This window comes from Lepidochelys kempii, chromosome 17 (genome assembly GCF_965140265.1).
Source record: "Lepidochelys kempii isolate rLepKem1 chromosome 17, rLepKem1.hap2, whole genome shotgun sequence".
Lineage (NCBI taxonomy): Eukaryota > Metazoa > Chordata > Testudines > Cheloniidae > Lepidochelys > Lepidochelys kempii.
This window is the reverse complement of record NC_133272.1, coordinates 6,706,806-6,729,455: the sequence shown is the minus strand read 5'-3', so window position 1 is coordinate 6,729,455 and position 22,650 is coordinate 6,706,806. Positions and strand designations below refer to the sequence as shown.

The following is a 22,650-nucleotide window of genomic DNA, read 5'->3' as shown; positions in this document are numbered from 1 at the left end:
GGCACTACAGGGGCACAGCTGTTGCGCTGTAGCTATGCTGTTTTAGTACCATGTAGATGTTTTTTACAGAGATGGAAAGGGTTTTTCTGTTGCTGTAGCTAATCCACTTGGTGAGTCATGGTAGCTAGGTCAATCTGATTTTAAAAGTAGACCAGGCCCAACATGGCACCTTTCTAGCTAACCACACTTAAAAACATTTCTTGGTACTAAGAAGGTAGGCTGTGATCTTGCCAAAACTCAAGGTTAAACAGACCAGTCAGTATTGGATATGAAAACTCAGGAGGCTAAAGTAAGGTCTTCTCTACAAAGAAACTTGCACTGCTTTAATAAATCAGTTTAGTTAAACTACTGCAAACCCTCATGTAGGCACTTATCTTAGTTTAATAGTGGCTTTTACTGGTTTAGCTTAAGACATTCAGGGGGTTGCACTACTTAACTAAACTGGTTTAAATTCATACCTGGGGTTAAACCAGGGCAACTCTCTGTACAGACAAACCCTGTGATGTTGGCAACGCAATTGGCACTTAAAGGCAATGATCTTGCAAACTCACATACTACTAAAGTGCTTAAAATTGAGTTTTATTCAAGTCAATGGGTCTACTTACATGGACACATTTTTTCAGGATCAGAGCCCAAGTCAGTATGGAACAAATACCAAAGTACAGCACTATTGTGCATTTACTCATGACATTGCGTGAGAAACAAACAAAAAAAAAAGGTAAAACACCATTGTGAGTTTCTCCTTCCTCCCCACCCCAAATAAAAAACAATCAGCTCTAGTTCTTATTAAATATTCAGTGGTGCTTCTTGTTAGACCAAGAGTACTAGCTACTAGTCTAAAGCAACACACTATTTTACCCAATACACCCCTAACCTTTCAGTTGGATCTTGTAGTTCCCTTCCCCCTTCCAGCCCTCCCTTCCCCCATTGATGTTAACATGGTATGGTATGCTGTTAAACATGTGCTGAATTCTACCTTACAATTGGTAAGATTAGATTATTCTCATAATAGGCCTGGAAAGTGCTTTGAGGCCCTTCAGGATGAAAGGACATACATTATAAAATTATATTCTTCTACAGAAGTTGTAACAACATAGATTTATTACAGCATGACAACCAAGGTGGATGCTTGAAGATCTGACACGTAAAACACCTTCCTAAAGAAACTGTTGTGTACTTTACTTTTTATCGTGTCATGATAAAAAAAAAAAAAAAAACCTTAAATTTTTAAATCTATTATAGGCAACAGCTAGGATTATTACAGAGATTAGACATTTTCCTAGTTTATTTACTTTGTACATTTCACAGCACTTTGTATGCCGTTTCACTCTTTCCCATGAGCAGTCAGTTTCCTCTGTATGTGCAACTGTTAACAAAGAAAGAGACAGAAACATTTTCACAGAGAAAGAAAAATGTGCTTTTAAAAATTGGTAGCAAAATTTGGAACAGGTGTACTACTTAAAAAGTTATTTTTTTCCCTTAAACGGATAGATTTCAAGTTTAGTGCATCCCTTTGAAAGACTTTTCCTCTACTCATTTCCAACACTATTAAAATACTGTTTATAAATAGGACAAAATTGAGAAATGTAAAGTCAATGTAATCTGGAGACAAGGATAGCTACAAACAGATACATTTTTACTTTAGCAGGAGAAAAGTTATATTGCTTCTGTATTTGGCTCAAGTATGATTCTTACTGAAATACTCTATCCTCTTCTGATTACCACAGTTCCAAGAAAGACATTGAAAAATTGGATGGGGTTCACAGAAGAGCCATAAGAATGACTAAAGGGTTGGAAAACATGCCTTATAGCAAGAGATTCAAGGAACTCAATCTATTTAGTTTACCAAAGAGAAGATTTTAGGCTGACTTCCCTCTCATGGGGAAGAGATATCTTATAATAAAAAGGGTTCAGAGTAGCAGCCGTGTTAGTCTGTATTTGCAAAAAGAAAAGGAGGACTTGTGGCACCTTAGAGACTAACAAATGTATTTGAGCATAAGCTTTTGTGAGCTACAGCTTACTTCATCAGTTGCATTCAGTGGAAAATACAGTGGGGATGTTTATATACATGGAAAACATGAAACAATAAGTGTTACCATACACACTGTAACAAGAGCGTGATCACTTAAGGTGAGCTATTACCAGCAGGAGAGCAGGGAGGAAAAAACCTTTTGTAGTGATAATCTGTAGTGAAGAATTGCAACTTTTAGGTCTGTAATCGAGTGACCAAAGAGATTGAGAACACTTCAATCTCTTTGGTCACTCGATTACAGACCTAAAAGTTGCAATTCTTCAACAAAAAAACTTCAAAAACAGACTCCAACAAGAGACTGCTGAATTGGAATTAATTTGAAAACTGAATACAATTAACTTAGGCTTAAATAGAGACTGGGAGTGGATGGGTCATTTACTCAAAGTAAAACTATTTCCCCATGTTTATTTCCCTTCCCCACCCCACACTGTTCCTCAGGCGTTCTTGTCAACTGCTGGAAATGGCCCACCTTGATTATCACTACAAAAGGTCCCCGTCCCCCCCCACTCTCCTGCTGGTAATAGCTCACCTTAAGTGATCACTCTGGTTACAGTGTGTATGGTAACACCCATTGTTTCATGTTCTCTCTGTATATAAATCTCCCCACTGTATTTTCCACTGAATGCATCTGATGAAGTGAGCTGTAGCTCACGAAAGCTTATGCTCAAATAAATTTGTTAGTCTCTAAGGTGCCACAAGTACTCCTTTTCTTTTTGCTTATAATAAAAAGTTCTTCAGTCTAGCAGACAAAGGTATAACAAGATTCATCAGCTAAAAGTTGAAGCTAGCCAAATTTAGATTTAGACACTCCATCACTGAACATTTTAAAATCAAGAACTGGATATTTTTCTAAAAGATGTGCCCTAGATCAAACAGGAATTAATTCAGGGCACTCCCACGGCCTATGTATCATGCAGGAGGTCTGCCTAGATCAGGGGTCTCAAACTCAAATGACCACGAGGGCTACATGAGGATTAGTACATTGGCCTGAGGGCCACATCACTGGCATCCCGCCCCCTGCTGCCCCGGCCCCGCCCCTTCCATGAGGCCCCGCCTCTTCCCACCCCCATTCCCAGAGGGGTTCAGTGTGCGGCAGGGGGCTCAGGGCAGGGGGTTGGGGTGCAGGAGGGGTTTGGGGTGCAGAGAAGTTCAGGGGCTGGACTCCGGCCCGGCGCACACCGGGGGGCAGGGCAGGCTCCCTGCCTGCCAGCCGTGTCCCCGCGCTGCTCCAGGACACAGCCGGAACCTGCGGGAGGGGAGGCACAGGGGTCTGTGTTGCCCTAGCCGTGCCTCCAGGCACTGCTCCCTGCAGCTCCTGTTGGCCGGGAACAGGGAACCGCGGCCAATGGCAGCTTCGGGGGAGCTATCTGGAGGAGCGGCCAGGGCAACACACAGACCACTGGGCCCCCTCCCCCAAGTCCCGGCTGCTTCCCGGAGTGGCGCGGGGGCAGGGCAGGCAGGCAGGGAGCCTGCCCTGCCTCCAGTGTGTGCCAGGCCAGAGCCGCTCTAGGTAAATGTGGGGGGGGACCGCAAGGAGCTGGCGGGCTGCATGAAATAGCCCCACAAGCCGCATGTTTGAGACCCCTGGCCTAGATGATCACAACAGTCCCTTCTGGTCTTACAATCATCCATGAATCCTTCCGTGCCTGCACTGGTTGCTTTTCTGAAAGGTGCTTTTCTTGAATAAATGGGGAGGAGAAACGGTTGGGGAGAAAAATAGTCTTTTCCATTCCACACTTGATTTCTGCCCAAAGAGTACAGCATACTAAAACCGCACAAACATAAGGTTTGATAAAATCCTTGAAATCACACAGAACATTCACAGCAAAAATCCTACAAATGTAACCCATCAACTTAAGGCTTTTTCCCTTCACTGTAAGACACAGTGCTTATTTATGGCCTTGTTTATACTACTCTGGTCAGAAACCCTCACTCTGAAGGAATAGCTGCAGTTGTTTCACAGTTTATCTACCCTTTCCTCCCTCACTAAATTAACTGTCCAAGTGTCATGAGCCTTGGAACAAAACAAGATTTTTTTGTTACAAACATTTTCTACAAGACTGTAATTCATCAACAAGCAAAGTCAGCTCAGAGAGACACATGATTCAAGCAAACTCAACCATAGGATAGTATCACCACTGCTAAGGATCATTAAATACTGTTGCAAAGCAGAGTTGACATTTTATTGCAAGCCATGTGCTGTTTCAGCAAATTTCTATTTATTCATGTTGTTTTGCTCTAGAGGAGAATTGATTAGATAGACATAATACAACAGCTTTTATTAGCTGTGTGCGTTCCTCTTTTGGATTAGCAGAACACACAGTAAGAAAACATGGTACTTCAGCTACAGTCAAAACATGCATCGTGGCAATTCTAGATTAAGCTAACTCAGAACCTACCATTCATTTTGAAAAACACTCTCGAAGTTAAGGAGTACTTGTGGCACCTTAGAGACTAACCAATTTATTTGAGCATGAGCTTTCGTGAGCTACAGCTCACTTCATCGGATGCATATCGTGAGCTGTAGCTCACGAAAGCTCATGCTCAAATAAATTGGTTAGTCTCTAAGGTGCCACAAGTACTCCTTTTCTTTTTGCGAATACAGACTAACATGGCTGTTACTCTGAAAACTCTCGAAGTTTTACCTCATAACTTCAATTAGACAGACGAAGTGATTACAGTGACATTGCTTTTCCCTAAATAGCTATTCTCACAGTACAAATTAATTTTATTGTAGTGCAATTACTGAATGTTATAATTTTAAGTACCAATGTGTTGAAGCAAATTAATGCTATTCCCTCATTGTTCCTGTGATTAACAATCAGAAGACCTCAAAAGAATTATTTTTTATAAGTCAATTTAGCCCAACAACTTAAACATTTTTTAAAGGGAATTTTGACCAGGAGAACCCAAGGCTACGTCTACACTACAAATACTACAGCAGCACACAGCTGAAGCTATGCGAACGTGAACACTTGCTGCAGGGACAGAAGGGGATTTTCCACTGCTGCAGTAAACCCACCCCCATGCTAGGCCTAGGGAAGAATTCTTCCATTGACCTGGAGGTGTGTGTAATGGGCTAAAGGGTGGCTTAACTAGATAGCTCAGGCGTGGGAATTTTTCACATCCCTGAGTGTCATAGCAAGGTTGACCTAAGTTTTAGGTGTAGACTAGGCCTAAGCATTTGAGGACATTCCACATTAACCAATATAAACCACACAGGTCATCCTCATTAGTCTATATTGGTACAAAACTGCAATCCCAGAGTGTAAAAAAGAAAACACTACAACTAACACAGTTTTCAAATCTTCAAATGCACCAAAGGAGCAAGCGAGTCCAGAAAAAAAGTATACATGGCCAGAAAAATCATATATGTCATTGCTTACAATGTCCTGTTAAATCAGACCATTGGTCCAGCTTGTCCAGTATCTTGTATTTGTCAGCAGCAAATACCAGATTCTTCCAAACAAAAAACAAAACACACCCCCACACCCCCTACATATATTTCCTTTTGTTGAGTCCCCTTATGTTATTGCTTTGTGAAGAATCTGTGCTCCTTACAGTCTTCCAAAGTTTTCACTAATTCAAATAATTGTATCATTGGCAAACTTCACCAGTTTGCTGTCTACTTCTTCCTCAACGTCACTGATATCAAACACTGGTCCCAATACTGCCCTGGAACAAACCAATATCAGCTCCATTTGTCATTACTTACCACAACTACAATGCCTGTTGCTCAAAATTAACATGGTCAGGTTGAAATACAGACAACTTAAAAAATAGACAGCAGGAAGTAAAATACTTGGAACAACTTTCAGTTATATCTTTTTCAAATGATTTTTGTCTCACAACCATATTTTAATCAATGTTTTTCTCTCCCCTGTTGCCCCATGCAAAACCCCACAAACAGGGGAAATGGATAGAACTAATTATATAAGAAAAACAATTAAACTGGGTTACGTACAAAGTGCTGGCAAGTGCACAAAGGAAACTGAAAGAAGTAGAAAAATATTTTCCCTTTAATATCAGTTACTTCTTGTAATAAAATAGTTTTAAAGCTTTTCAAACAGAAATGTGATTTTTTAAAATATATTGATAGTGTTTCTTTAACTAGTTTTTAATCTATGTTAGAACTCTGCACCTAACTCAACTGTGATTTTCCTTAATAGTCACCAGGGCCGGACACCCTGAGTGAACTTGTATTTTGGCTCAATTTCTTTGAGTTTGAGACCAGCAGCATCGGGCGCAGGGTATGAGGATCAGTTCCGGGCTGTAAAGCCCAGGTGGGCTTCACAGGAATGTGTTTCTGAACCCAGGGGCTCCCATGGCCATATACCCCCTGACCACCTAGAAGGAGGAGAGCAGGTGTGTGGCCACCACTTATGCCCGTGGGAAAGGCGGACCTAGGGGCTGGCTCACCTGCTCTGGTAGCTCGAGACGGCATTGCCCACACTCTGCCCAGCTGGCCCCGGCTGGCCAGGTGCTCCAGCCCTCGGCTCGCCTGCACTCACCCCCGTTCCGGCAGTCCAGACCTGGTAGCATAAGGTACTTAGATGGTACCGCCTTAACCGTTGGGCAGTTGCCTACATCACCCATCTATAAGGCTGGCCCTGATTGTCACTTATGAGGGACACTTTCTAAAACTTCTTGAAAATCCAAATAATAGATCCACAAAATTGCCTTTAGCCAGTTAGTCAAGTGCAAGTTTCCTTAAAGTCAAGTTGATACGGCACTGCTAATTCGCTTACATTTAATAAGAGGGCCTTGCTCTGCTTTGAAACACCTCAACAATTTATTAACAATGCTGTAGGAGGACAAACATACTTCATATAAAGGACTCTGCTGTCCCAGTAACTTCCCAGGATAGTCCACTTCTTATTACAAGTTGCTCACTAAACACTTAAGTCCACCACAAATAATACTCCACAACCAGATTCAACTCCCTGAATAGCCTAAGAGAAAATATAAGTTCTGTCAGCAATTCCCTCCCTCCATTTTAAAGAGCATAAGAACGGCCCTACTGGGTCAGTGAAATTTTTCATAAACACAAATGGTTACAAACTTAGTGGGATTTTGGGGAACCCCTGCATATCAATCTAACCCTTATTTGCAATCACAGATTGCAGGAGGTCGGACTAGATGATCATACTGGTCCCTTCTGACCTTAGTATCTATGAATCTATGAACCTTTAGACATCTACAGCTAGAAAGAGGTTCTCTCTCCAAAATCTGAAAGCGAGTACAGGTGAGTCACATCATACGCGCATTTAACTTACATGAATTCAACTATACAAGCTAGGAAAAAAAAAGAAAGAAAGAAAGAAAAAAGAAGAACAACAAGATACCTGTAAATAGAGCGGGCAATTCTGCCCACCATTCCACTCAATGAGCATATGTCCCTGAGTGAGCATGAGATGGGAGACGTGAATCTGCTGTTCCCTCAGTCAGTCTCAGTTCCCGTGTGCCTCTCATAGTGTGAGCATCTTGCCGCCGCTGAGTGTGATTCTAGTGTTTAAAGATACTGTACTTATTTTTCATACAACATTGCCCCTAAACGCAAGCCAACTACTTCATCTGGTGCTCAGCCGAAGAAACAGCTATCTGTTCCAATGCTGGAGGAAAAACTGGCTGTGTTGGACTTATTGAGAGACAGTATGTCGGTCTCCAGAGTGGCGCGTAAATATGGCCACAAGGAATCTAGCATCCGTTCCATCAAGATTCGAGAGAGAGAAACTCATCAAGCCGTGGCTTCAAGTGCTCCAATAATTGCTCAGGTGACGAGCCAGTTGCATGATAAGACTTTAATGAAGACTGAAAAGGCTGGAAGACATGAACCATAAATGTGTGCCTATCGATGGCAACACGTTGAGAGAAAAGGCTCTTAGCCTCTACATGATGTTCAAACCTCCTGCCGAAGAGGGACAGCCTTCTGATGAGAAGCAATTAAAAGCCAGCCAAGGTTGGCTTAACAGTTTTAGGAACTGCTTCAACCTCAAAAACGTGCAGACTACTGTGAAGCTGCATCTGCCAATGAAGAGGCAGCAGAAGCCTACCCCAAACAATTAAAGAAAATCATAGAAGAAAAGGGCTATCTTCTGGAACAAGTTTTTAATGCTGATGAGACTGGGCTCTTCTGGAAAAAAAATGCCCAACCGCACTTACACTTCGAAATCAGAAAGACAAGCCCCTGGCTTCAAAGCAACTAAAGACCGCATGACTGTATTGTTATGTGGCAATGCGGCTGGGCATTTAATAAAGCCGGGCCTGCTCTACAGGGCTGCAAATCCCCGTGCCCTAAAAGGCAAGAACAAAAATCTCCTGCCTACGTTCTGGCAATCAAATAAAAAGGCTTGGGTGATGGCAGCATTATTTCTGGATTGGTTCCACAAGTGTTTTATTCCGGAGGTCAAGCAGTACCTCGAAGAGAAAGGACTTGACTTTAAAGCACTGCTGATCGTAGACAATGCTCCTAGCCACCCTGCGGCACTCCGGTTAGCGCATAACGACACTGAAGTGGTCTTTCTCCACCCCAATACCACCTCCATCCGCCAACCTCTCGACCAAGGTGTGATTCGCTGTCTCAAGGCTTACACGAGGCTTACGTTCTCACGGATACGTAGCGCTATGGATGCCGATCCCAATCTTAATGTGATGGAGTGTTGGAAGTCCTTCAACACTGCCGATTGCATCACTTATATTAAACAGGCAATGGATGCAGTCAAGCCTGAAACAGTCAATGCATGTTGGCGAAACCTATGGAAAGAATGTGTGAATGATTTTAAAGGTTTCCCGACCATTGACAAAGAAGTGAAACGCATTGTTCAGGTGGTCAGGCAAGTGGGTGGTGATGGCTTCGTCGACATCCTTGAGGAAGAAATTGAAGAATTAATTGACGGCCATAGAGAAACACTGACTAACGAGGAGTTAGAGGAACTGATAAAATCGCCTTCAGAAGATGAAGATGACGAACAGGAAGAGCCAGCAAGTTGGAATTTTCATAAATTTGCTGAAGTGTTCCAAGCAGCGAAACACTTGCATGATTTAATTTCTGAATACGATCCCTCTATGGAATGAAGCCTCAAAATCACATGTACTATTACCGACAATTTGAGACCGTATCAAGCAATGTTTGAGCAGCTCAAGAGACAGAGACAATTGCCAATCGCCATGTTTTTCAAGGAAAAACAACCAGCAGCAGACGAGCCTATGCAATCAACTTCGCGAGCTGAACCAGAGCTGAACACTTCGTCTCCGACTCGCTCTCCATCACCCAAGTTCTCCGTCTCCTGGGTCAACATCAAGCCCTGACGACCCCCTGTAATTACCCCCTGTAATTAAAAATATAGTACTGTAAAATTATATTTTGCATATGTACTCTATTATACATATTACCATACAGGGTTGTATACACAAAACCATGTACAGTATATTGTACTCTTGGGCAATTTAAGGGATTTTCAAGGGTAATTTTGACTATAAGCGATTTTCGCCTTACACGCTGACTTTAGAATCTAACCCCCCAGGTAAGATGAGACTCCACTGTATATGCCATTTACGCATTTATTTTCCACTCCATACTATCTGACATTCAATATTGCTCATGCTCATCAATCAGACAATTACTTTTCCTCAATTATACCCAGAGAATAGATACCAAGGAGTAAAAAGTGTTAACAATTCACTGAGGCCCTATCTCCACAGGACCAATAATTATGTAAATACAGTAAACGCTCAGCCAAGGTTTTCTTAGGGCTTGCCTCCACAATGGCAGAGGCATTAGAAGTTCTTCAGTGTTCTTTAATGTAGTCTTGTTTAAAACAGTTCTTTATTAACACACACTAGGGAACTCTAGCGTGCATCAGCAGGGTCAACACAGGCCAGTTAACGCATAATATGCTTGTGTCCATTAGAATTTACTGGCAAGTGGTGAGGACTAACGCACAATGTAGACAAGCCCTTAGACTACTAGTGAATTTTGGTTTTCCTACTTAACACATCTTAAAAGGACTCTGCCCTCTGAAAATTAGGCTTCCTTAAAGCGTCTCAACTTGGGGACTGAAAATCACTAACATTTTGAAAGTCTTGGCTGTTTAAAACAAACCGAAAAACCCCCCAACCCCACCCAAAACCACCCCCTACCCCAAAACCCAAAATGGTTATAATACAGTTTGGCTTCAGCCGTAGTTCTGGCCAACGGTATCATAATCTGATTCAGCCACATTATTGGTTTGTATTGCAATAGTACCTAGGAGCACCAATCAACGACCCATTGTACTGGGTGCTCTGGAGACATGCAGTAAAAAGACAGTCATTGCTCCAAAGAATTTACAGTCTACAGCCTGATTTTACAAGAAGCTTCATGCACCCACCTCCCCACACACACTGAAATGAATGGGGCTCTGCATAAGTGCAGAGTTTCTTCTAGCATTTGAACCTAAATTAGACTACATCCACGGTTAAACCATACTTAAGGACATGACGAAAGACTCAAAGTGAAAAATACAGATGACAATACAAACTATTATGCAAGACATTCAACCAACAGTGTCATGTAGTTTTATTTACTCTACATGTGGAAATTACATAAATCAACATTTTATTTAGTGGGAATGCAAGCTGTACACATTTTCCAGATTCCTGAGATTCTAAATTTTGATTTTTGGTATATTCTTTAGCAAAAATATATTTTTAAAAGTGGATGCAAGTTGGGTCCCTGATTAGTGTGACAGAAAAACTATTCTGGAGGTCAGTTAACACTGGAACAAGGTTTGCACGCTCACTTCTTAGCCACTCCCAACCAGGGCAACATACTCCTGTTCATGAGCATAAAGGGGAGACGAGAGAGAAGTCTCTCTTTATCCATCAGATGGATTGGCTTGTTCCATTATGGAAAAAGAACAACCAAAGCGAATCAGATTCAACCTGAACACATAGTAAAAGAAGTCAGTTACTTATTAACCTCCCTTACAGATCAGGTTTCAAGGATTCAGGAATAAAGGCAGTGAATATAAAATAAAATATAAAAAAAATCAATACTACCCCTAAAAGCATCTGTTCCTTGTGCATCTTTAGTGATTACTGAAATATACCCACTGCTTGTGAAAAAAATACCAAGAGAGACAGCTCCAGCAAATTCTGATTATCAGTGGTTACAGCTATTGGCAGTTTCAAAAACAAAACAAAAAAAAAATCAAAGCACTCCTTCAGGTTAGTCACAAAACAGTGTTAAATTAATAGCTCACCATAAATCACTCTCTACAGCCATACTATCTATGAGTGTATGTGCGGGAGAGAGACTTTTCTGTATCCCTTAGCCTAACACATAATGCAGATGAATAATATCTAGCATATGTAAATTTCCTTGCCTGTTACCCTCTGATAGGAAATATTTTCCCCTCTCAAGTGATCATCCTTACCTCTGAATACTGCTACTCTAGGCTGACAGGAGGGCTGTTATCTGTCTCAAATATATTTCTGAAAAAATGTTTGTTTTCCCTTTAAAGCACTCTAGGTTTCTTTAAAAGCTTTCTGACCTGAGCGTGAAAAGGCAATGCCCCACCTCAGGACACTACTAGAGGGCTCCAGAACCTCCTGCTCCATAGGATGCTCATTTTGAAGACTTCTTTGATATGAAATGCCAGTCTAGTGGACATGGCCAGTGCAGTAAATACACCTTTTATACTGACTCTAGATTTAGGGGGAAGAAGAAGAGTCTCCCCCAACCCCTGCAAATGACAAGACGGCGGTCAACGAATTAAGTGGTTTTAAGCAAGGTCCCAACCTCTTCACCTGATGGCTGTTTCCCCAGTAGGTCAGTGGAGAAAGTATAAGGTGGAGACGTTTCTGGTCCCTCTACCCTGAGCATCATCTTACTCTTCTTCCCCCAGCCCCAACACACAAAAGGAAAGACACCCCCCCCGCCCCGGGCCACCTCGAAAAAATAAGCTCGCCCTCCCAAGTCTCCCTCTCTAAAACTGAGGGGAGGCCTCCCTTCTCCCCCCCCCCCCCGCCAAAATAGGGCTCACTCTTCCCCCACAATCCAGTGTCCTCCCCCCCGAAATATTTGGGTTCACCCCCGCCCAATCACCACCCCCTACAGGGGATCCCCACCCAGCCCGCCCCTCCCTGTCCGGCGGGGGAAGGAGAAGCAGCAGCCGCAGCCCTCGGCCCTGACTGAACCTCACACCCAGGAGCCCCCCCACCACGGCCCTAGCTGCGGCCGCCCCACGCTCCCCCACCTGAGGCTAGCCCCGGGGGGCAAACAGGGCCTGAGGCCCTCCCCTTGGAGGGGCCCACGAGCGGGCTGTCGGGGGCAGGGAGCGGATCTGCCCCAGGCCGCGGGCCCCCTCACCTTGTAGTACACGTCGAACTGGATGTTCTCGGGCAGCGAGCGGATGTCGCGGCGCCGGGCCCGCCCGTAACTATCCACCACGGCCGAGATCGCCGTGTTATAGAGCGTCTCCGGCACCCACTCCAGCTCCACCGCCGCCATCTTGGGTGTGCGGCGCCGCCGCCCCCTCCTCCCCCCCCCGCCCCACCCCGCACCCGGGGGGCTCCCACCGCCCAGCAGCGCCCGGACGCTCTCTGCCCGCGGGGGGCCAGGAGGATCCGGCGGCCGCAGCGGCGCCAGAGAGCGCGCACGGCGAGGGGGTGGGGAGCTGAGGCGGGAAGGCGCGGGGAGGGGGGTGATTTGCTCCTGCTGGGCCGCAGCCGGGGGGGGGAGGCGTCAGGGAGAAGGTCCGGGGAGGAGGGGCGGGAGAGAAGGGGGGGAAGGGCCGGCAGAGGGGCGCCCGGGGGAGGTGAAGGGGCGGAGAGGGAGGTGATGAAGCCAGGTGGGGGATGGGGTGAGGAGACGGTGTAAGGAGAGGGGAGGTGGGGTAGAAAGTGGGGGGCAGAGAGGGGAGAAAAGGGGCACGGGGGGGAAAGAGGTGCATTTTGGTGGGGTGGAAGAGGGAGATGGTCGGGAAGAAAAGCTGGGAAGATGGGGGGCGAGGGGAACTTATGGAGATACAGCGGCCTAAAACTGGTGTCAGTGAGAGGAAAACTCGGCTCTTGTTGTGGAGAGAAGACGCTGTGAATTAGTCACTGGTGCCATGCAATGCCCTGTCCCCACCAAATTGGCGGCTAAATTATTTTCCTGATTCGTGTCGTGTTTGTGTCCAAAAAAACCCAGTGGGGGCTGTCCCTGCTTTGAAGGAGGTGCAGCCTAATAAAAGAAGGGGTGGATGCGGGGAGAGGGAGAGCATAAGAGCAAAAAGGTCCAGGGAGGGCTGTAAATATTCAGTAACTTCCTAACCTGGAAATGTAATTTTCTTTTTTTCAGTTATGAGCTAAAATGTGGATCCCAGCCTTGTATTCACTAAGAGAAAGGGTGGGTTGTTGTTTTTTTTACCATGTATTAATACGTGGTAAAATTCTAGTGTGGGTGAGATTATTTGTGGTTTTAGCAGGTTGAGGTCACAAACACGAGGGAGAAGCAGGAGCTTAGTTTTACCTCAACCTACTAACGTGTTAAAACTGCCTTGTCCTTACTGGAATATTACATTGTGTAAATTACCATCTGTTAGCTAAAACAGGGTGAAATCTAGCTTTTTTCCTCCTACGGTGGATGCAAACTTTGACTGATTATGGAAATGACACTAGAGCTGAAGAAGAGTTCTGTGTGGTTCAAAAGCTTGTGTCTCTCTCACCAACAGAAGTTGGTCCAATAAAAGACGTTACCTCACCCATCTTGTCTTTCTACTGTCTTTACCCACTCTCCCATTTTTCTCATTAGCATGTTGTTTCAGAGTTATTTTCTCTAACTTGCCTTCTTGATAGGGCCTACTGATGCCATTAAGGATTGTGATAGCTAGTTCTCTGCTACAGTTCATAGACTCATAGACTGTAGGAACACAAGGAATATTAGGATCATCTAGTCTGAAAAAGAAGCGTCTTTGCAGCCCCCTACCCAAGCAGAATGCAGGCAGAAAGTAGGAATATGCACAGCAGACATTCTCAGAAATCTGCAGAGTGTAGGTCTCATACAGTGAATTATTATGGCTCAGGATTGATGGCAGCAATTAAATGCCATGAGTTAAACCATGACTTTGAGTTAGGGACTTCTGTATTGTAAATGTTTTTATTGCAAACATGGATAGATAAAAACACACATCTATAACTGTTTAGAAATGGTGTTTCAGCCTCGATCCAGGCTTAGTTCAACCTGCCATGGCCAATGTCGGATTGCTGCCAACAACATATTATTTTATCCTTCCTAAAAGTTCCAAGGGATGGGGCTTTCATCTGTTTCCAATAATCTTGTAGATGTCACTGTCAAAGGTGTTTGTTTTTCAAATATAGGTTGCAAGAGGATATTGTCCTTTTAGGATTTTTTCCCTTGACAGAGTATCAGTGACCATTATTTCTCTTCTCCTTTCCTTTTCTGTCTCAAAATGTTGGCTAGCATACTTCTGTTACTGTTCGATGATTGTGAGGAGTCGATAACAGGATACATCCTCACTGGGTAAGAATGAGTTTCCCCTTAAGAATAAATGAATCAATGAAGGTATAATAGAATTATACAAAGGACCAGTACAATAAGTTTAATAATACTTACTACTTTATTCCTAATCTACTTTATTAATAGTCTTTTATATAACCTCAAAATACTTAAAAATTAATTAATCCTCACTAAAGCTCTGTGAGGTTATCCTATCCATTTCACAGATTAAGAGAAAGCAGTTGACTTGCCCAAGATTCATAGATTTCAAGGCTAGAAGGGAGCACTGATCATCTAGTCTGTCCTCCTGTACAACACAGGCCATAGAACTTCCCCAAAATAAAGATCGCACAATGAGTTAGTTGGTTTTTTACTATTTTAAATTTTACATTAATGGTTATTAACCTTGTTAAAAAGGCTCTCTGTGGATTTTCTGTACTTGTGTATTTCTCACTATTGGGAGAGATTTAATTTGAGAAATATACATTTCTTAACTCTCTGGAAAATGTTGAATAGGCAGGAGTGTGGTTACTTCTAATAATGTTATCTAAGTCTGACTTTGAGCTTGTTTTCCTGGTCTCAATTTATTAGAATGCATTATGTTCCATCTCAATGAGTTGTGTTGTTTGAGATTTGTCACTTGGCCTTATTATGTCTGACAAATATGCCTGCTTTCTTCATTTAGCTGGCTTTAATTATAGAAACTGGCTGACCTACTTTATTCACTGTAACTGTTCTGCACTGCTTACATACACTGCTTATCTGTTTTCATTTTTTGTAATAATCATCTACTGTTCTGGTTGCTAAAAAATAATTTACTCCTTTAAGCCATATTATTAATTTATAAGCAGAATGTGTACCATTCAATGACCTCTTTGATGCACTTCTATTGTATTAATAACAATTATGCATGCCCACGTTGCTAAAGTCAGAAGACATCTTTGGGTATGTCTACAGTACACAGACTATTCCGGCATATCATGTCACTTATGTAGGTACTTAGACTGTATTAAAGTCCCCCCTTAACCTTCTCTTTGTTAAGCAAAATAGATTTTAATCTTTGAATTTATCACTATAAGGCATGTTTTCTAATCCTTTAATCATTCTTGTGGCTCTTTTCTGAACCCTCTCCAATTTATCAACATTCTTCTTGAATTGTGGGCTCTAGAATGGGGCACAGTATTCCAGCAGAGGTCACATCATAACCTCTCTACCCCTACTCGATATTCCCTGTTTGTGCATCCCAGGATCGATTTGCTCTTTTGGCCACAGCATCACACTAGGAGCTCATATTCAACTACTATCCATGACAATTGCCAAATCTTTTTCAGAGTCACTGCTTCCTAGAATAGAGTCACCCGTCTTGTAAGCATGGCCGATGTTCTTTGTGCCTAGATGTATACATTTACATTTAGTGGTATTAAAATGCATATTATTAGGTTGCATCTAGATCTCTCTGAATAAGTGACCTGTCCTCTTTGTTATTTACCACTCCCCCATTTTTTGTGTCATCTACAAACTTTATCAACTATGATTTTATGTTTTCTTCCAAGTCATTGATAAAAATGTTCACGTGCATAGGGCCATGAACTCATCCTTGCGGGATCCCACTGGAAATGCACTTGCTCTGTGACAATTCCCTATTTACAATTACTTTGAGACCTAGTAGCCAGTTTTTAATCCATTTAATGTGTGCCATGCTAATTTTATATCGTTCTAGTTTTTTAATCAAAATGTTGTGCAGTACCAAGTCAAATGCCCTGAAAAAGTCTAAGTATGTTATGTCAATACTATTACCTTTATCACCCAAACTTGGTCTATTAATATAATGCAAGTTATAGGAGTCTCTGTAGATACATTGACATAATCCGTAGTGTAGATACAGCCTACTCCAACCAAAGGGGTTTTTCCATTGGTACAGGAACACCACCTCACCAAACGATGGTAGCTACGTTGACAGAGGTATTCTTCCGTTTATATAGCTGTGTCTGCAGTGGGGGTTAGGTTGGAATAGCTGTGTCAGTCAGGGGTATACTTTTTCATACTCAAGTCAATAGTTCTTCTGCCATCACTTCAATGGGAGTACTGATCAGGCCTTTGACTGTGCAGCAAAGACCCATCTTCAGAAAGAGCCTTACGTGAGTTTGTGGTATGGGATAGGAGAAAGAGTTCAATGACTTATATAGTCCCTGGTATTTTAAGTGTGTATATATATGTATATATATATAGAGAGAGGTGTATAGGAAATAAACAAAAACAAAGAACACTGTCATCTTATAATATCTTGTAAACAAACTTCCTTTTTTCTCTAATACTTTGTATTATTTAAAAAATAACTTTTCATAATCCAAAGTACATGCCACATCTCATGTCTTCATTTACTTTTTCCATGTTTCAGTTTGGCCTTTGAAAAATCAGTGAAGAAACTAATCAGCCTAAAGTGAGGACAATGGAAATGTCATATAAGGAAATCAGCTCACAACCTCCTGTTTATAGTGTATTCTGAGTGCAAATGAGACCTTGATTGCTACAATATCATCTAAAAGTTCCTCTTGGAATAAATGCAGACAGGGAGAGTCTGTAGAGAAATACAGAGGCATGAGTTCATGCTGATGTACTTTGATCCTGTTATTCCCATAGCCTAAAGTTTTCCAAAACTAAGCTTAGATCTCTAAAAAGTTGTCACTTCTGGCTAACATTGGACTATTTAAATTCACTCCTTACATACTTGAAGGTTGGACAAGCTGGTGGAACTGTTAGGCTCAGGTTTCCTTTTCTACCTCAGCTGGTGTACATGGGGGGAAAAATCACTTTTGGCAATGTGGAGGAAGGTTTAATCATTGTAAACAACTGAATTAATGTTCTACCGCTTAGTACTTAAGCCTAGAAAGAAGAGGGGTGGACCTGCTTGAGTTTTTTTTTTTTACCATGGCACTGAACTCAAAGTGATGGTTCCTGAAAAACTAATGCCACAAGTTATATTGATATAACAAATTATATCAATATAATTTTAGTTGCTACTTTATATATATATATATGTGTTTGTGAATAGAGTTTTTTTTGAGGATGTTTGTATGCATGTATGAAATAAATACTAAAGATCTATTATGAGGCTAGACATGAGTCTCATGGTTAGAGCAGTGAGCTAGTAGTCAAGACTCTTAGTTTCTTTTCTTAGTTCTATCACTGACTAGTACTGTGACCTTAGCTAAATCACTTAACTGTTCTGCCTCACTTTCTTCCACCTGTAAAATAAATCTAATATCTACCTCACAGAGAGAAATGGGAGGCTTCTTTAACTCCCCTCATTTGGGAAGTATGCTATAATTAGAATACCTATCATGGTCCCTAGAATACTTTGGGTCAAAAAGATAAATACTTCTAAGGCATTTTGAGATTCTTTGGTGAAAGGTGCTCTATAAGTGCTTTGTCTGTTTTACAGGGGAAAAAAAGAATCCTGGATGTTACAGATGGAAAAGTCCTCACCTAGTCCATCTCCTGACAAAACAGTGTTGTTCCTTACATTCATTTTCTAAAGGTAAGATACTTGCATGAATTCAGTTGATATATTCATAAAGATGAGAGATACCCATGTGTAATTGAAGCTTTTCATTTAAAATACCAGTGAAAAGTGAGATTTCTCAAAACGTTTGGATAATATTGTCCCATATTTGTATTTTCTCTGAAGCTTCTTAATCAAGATGAAGGCTTTAAGCTTTGGTATGATTGAGATGTTTGTTCACACTTCAGCAGTTGTGTTAAAATAGATATTTTAAATTATTGGATTAGCTTGCTAGGAAAAATGTAAAAATACTCGCATTTGTAACATAATTTGCTTATTTTGAAGTGGGAAGGAATTAATTGACATGCCAGACATAAGGACGAGCTCCATCTTCTTGATGTGGACATTACAGAAACCTTTAAAACAGTATTATGGGGAATTTGTTGGAAGTTTAAAATTGTAAGCTCTAACAGGAAATAATTAAGCTGTAGAGCAGCACTCTGGTGCGTTGGCTCCTGTAAAACTACACAAAGAAAAGGAGAGTATTTGTGTGAACATTCCTCTTGTCAGAAAAAGTTTTCTTCTTTATGCTGATATTATTCTTTGCTTGCTCCAATTCCGACAAGTAAATTTAATGTTTTGTAGGTTTCATATATATTGGTCTTAGAGTCAAGTTTGGGAAAGAATGTCAGCATAGTAAGAGAAGAGTGCATTGATCCTAGGGCATATAAAACGTTCTAGAGTGGAGAAGAGAATCTAAACTGCTGTCTTTCTGCAGTCTGGCCAGCTGCACATCTTGTATCTCTTTAGGAATAATTTTTAAGTAGTAAGATGAAAACAGTTAAATCATTTTACTCTCAAATTTCTTGTGAAATTTTCTCTATCTGTATATAAGCAATTAGATACAAGGAAGCTGTATGTGACCCTGTATCTTGTGTTTATTTAAAATAGTGAATTACTGCAGGTGATTGGTGCAGTGTTCAACTGCCAGGACCAGGATGGAAACATCTTATCAAACAAACAAGTAGTACAAACTTCCCCATACTAATTGGTCAGTATACTTCATCGTTACCCTGACAGAAAAGTGTTGCAAGGGGGAGATAAGTTTCCATGCCTTTCCAATCCGTAGCTTCTCTGAGGAAGATCAACAATAGGGAGGGATGCTGTTTGTGGAGGTAATTGTAATTAAAGGTATGCCTATAGTGCAGTTTAAGGTGTAACTGTGGGACCGGTAGGCATATCTGCTCGAGGTTTAATCTAGCTAGTGTGGATAACAATGGCAATGAAGATGCTGTGGCACAGGCTTCAGTGGGAGCTAGCTGCCCCACTTCAGGTCTGCCAGGGACCCTGGGAATGTACTCGAGTTGCTATTTATGATGGGGTGGGTCTGTGTTGCTGCATCTTCACGACTATTGTTATCCATGTTAGCTAGATTAAAGCTGCTGTAGGTGCTTTACCATGCTACAATTACTCCTCAATTTGCAGTGTAGATGTACCCATAGATACTTGCCCACTAGCAATTCTACTGAGACTGCCAACTCACTTCACTTAGGCCACCTAGCAACAATGAGAGGTTAAATAACCTCTGGCCACTATCAACCTGGCTGGGTTTAACATTTGCACTTCACGTTGTCAAAGCATCAATTGCTAATTAGCTAACTTGAACACCAGTTTTCTAGAGGTGAAAGGCTCCATCTCCCATTGCAAAACCCCTAAGGCATCCAGTCCCTCATTATTTTTAAACTAGTAACAATGCAAACTCAAAATGTTTATATCCTCTCTCTCTCTCTATCACTAGAGATGTAATGATTTGAATTAGAGTTGAGTATATTGCATACCACTTACCATATATAATGTGGAGGGCTTGGAAAATATTTAACCGAAGAGAAGGGGGCTGAATTTATTTACCAAGGACAATTACTCCTTGAACATGGGAAGGGACTGGCCACACATACAAGCATTCACACCTTTGGAACATTCCTGAGTCCCCTTTTTTAATGGATTCATTTGGGTTGGGTTTGGCTGGGACTAGAAGAGCGCCTGGCTCTCTGTTGGCTCTGCCTCTTCTGTGGTCTCCCTCCTCAGTGGGCTCTTCATCACTGTGCAGTTCTGGAGTGCCGTCATCCAGAAATCACAAAGGGTCCACTGCTACTCACAGATTTGTGGTGGGGTTCCCGCTCAGAATGGCATTTAGCTCTGTGTAGTAGCAGTAGCTCCGGGGAGCAGCTCCAGACCTTTTTGTTGCCCTCCTTTTGGTAGGACTGTTGCAGTTCCTTCTCCTTTGCCCACTATTGGAACTCATCCCTGCTGTACCCCAGCTTCTGCATCTCCCTGGCACTGTTCAAATAAACATCTGACTCTTGTGGGAATTTAGCAGCTGCGCTTGCACTGCTCCTTTCCCCCATTAACTGAGGAAATCCAGGATTTCTTTCCTGGACCAGGCAGAAGCAAAAGGTTTTGCTGCAGTTTTAGCTTTAGCTTTACATGGAGTCTTACCTGTGTGCTTGCAGAGATGGGTTAGCAGGAAGAAAGGCATTTCCAAAACATGCTGGGGATTTAAAAGTGTATGTATATAGCTTCTGGTTGCTGTGACCCCTAGGTAGAGGAGTTCAAAAATTTGACAAAGGTGGTTACTGCTGTGGGGACAGTGGCATTGGGATTGTTGCTGGGGGGCTGTTTGTTGGAGTACAGCTCACGGAGTGTCCACACAGGCATTGTGCTGGTAGAGAACTTATGCTGCTGGCAGAAGTATAGGGTTTTATCAAAACTGAAGGTGGATGCATGCTGACAGAAGGCAAGTTTTACCAGAAAACTTTATAGGTAAACCAGGCTTGAGCTGCTAAAACAATAGTGCTCTAGGTTATCTGACCACAAAATGTCAGAGCACACCTTAGGCCTTGTCTAAACACCGATGTTGCACTGGTTTAATTTAAATCTATTTTTTAAAACAGTGTACTTTAACTGATGCAAACCCCTGTGTAGAAACTAGCCCTGCCTTCATTTATGTCTGTGTACACTGTGGCAATGTAGCTGCATAGCTACGGTGCCATAACTATAGCATAACCCCGTAGTGTAGATGCAACCTACAATGATGGAAGGGGTTTTTCCATTGTTGTAGGAACACCACCTCCCCAGGTGCTGGAGCTAGGTTGATGGAAGCATTCTTCCTTCAACCTAACTGTGTCTACACCGGAGGTTAGGTCAGTATAGCTATGGTACTTAGGAGTGAGGGTTTTCCACAGTCTCTGAGTGCTGTAGCTACCCTGGCCTAAGTTTAAAGCATAGACCAGGGCTAGGAAAAAGGGTGTACTTTTAACATGTATTAGCTAACATCTCCTTACAGAGGAGCCTAGGGTTTACCTCAACCAGCTAGCAAGTTAAAACTACAATTGCCTTGTCTACCCTGGGATTTTAACTCATGTGCTAAAAAGACACCTTTTTTTCCTTAGTGAAGACAAGGCCACTCTTATTTCGGGTTGAGTGACTTATTTGAGTTTAGCTTAAACTTGCTTCAATTGACTTAAAACCAAAATAAAACATGTTTAAACTGGAATAAAACCAAATGCTTGTCTGCGTGAGACGTTATAACAGTTTAATTTATGATGGGATTTTAAATAAACTGAGTTAAATCAGAATAAAAGGCAATATTAATGCTCTTATTTCAGTTTAAAATAGGCTTATTTTGATTTTACTTAAATATGTAAGGAATTTGTTTAAACTAAACCGCAATCAGCCAGTCTTAAACAAAAATAACAGTCTACACAGGCGATTGTGTCAGTTTAACTATCTTGGTTTAAATACCAATTTTAGTTAAACTGGTGCAGCTTTTTCCTACAGATGAGCCCGTACTGTTGACCAAAAAAACCCCAAACCAACCCTCCCAACTACTTTAGCTGTAAGGGGTTATATGTATGAAATTTCTCTGCTCTTTTCCTGTTGATTTTAACTAAGAGCAGTGGGTTTTAGGAAAAGGAAATATATACATATGGGCATATATTGCGCATAGAAATAGTTAATTACACTTGATGTATGCAAACTATTTGGGTCTTGAAGTGTGGGGCTGAGGTAATAAGTCTTCATGAAACCAACATCTTTCTCTACACCCTTTGTATACAGGCTTATGTCACTGCAAGATTACTGTATCTGATTGGGTTGAACTGAGCTTTTTTGAAGTCTATAAGAATACAAGAACAAATTACCAAATAGGAATGTACTTTAGCACGCTGCATAATCAACAGCAGCTCCACACCCAAGATATTTTAAAGCATTTGTTTTGGGATTTTTTGTGTGTCCAATTACAAATTTGGGGTGTGGCTGTTATACAACAAAAAAACACCCACTCTGCTCTAATTTGGTAAAATGATCTGTATGAGATAAATGCTTTGATTATAGAATATTTAATAAATATTTCCAGTCACCAGACATAAATCAATTTGGCCCGCATGCAACATCACCAACAAATTATGAAATGTTGGATTCCATTTGGAAGTACAAAATGACATCTCATCAGGATGAAAAGGGGGGAAAAAGGAACATCTTGGAATTCGTAAACCACTGGTTCTTTTAATTATCATAATGAATTAGATATTCCCCTTGACTTTTCCCTGTTTTGGTGAGCTTCACAAATATCAGAAT

General features: G+C 41.8%; 1 protein-coding gene and 1 long non-coding RNA gene across 2 annotated transcripts in view; one reads left to right on the top strand and one right to left on the bottom strand.

Annotated features, from left to right (window-relative positions):
• APPBP2 (amyloid beta precursor protein binding protein 2) overlaps positions 1-12,587 on the bottom strand; it is a 43,344-nt gene extending 30,757 nt beyond the window's left edge. Inside the window, exon 1 of the mRNA XM_073315484.1 lies at positions 12,384-12,587. Coding sequence (XP_073171585.1) covers positions 12,384-12,524 — 141 coding nt within the window. The 5' untranslated portion in view covers positions 12,525-12,587. The remainder of the gene's footprint in view (positions 1-12,383) is intronic.
• Positions 12,575-19,008, top strand: LOC140899650 (uncharacterized). Its single transcript, XR_012155411.1, has 5 exons — positions 12,575-12,682; positions 13,356-13,403; positions 14,478-14,537; positions 17,956-18,051; positions 18,967-19,008. It is a non-coding gene; the product is annotated as an uncharacterized lncRNA (long non-coding RNA).
• The last annotated feature ends 3,642 nt before the right edge of the window (positions 19,009-22,650 follow it).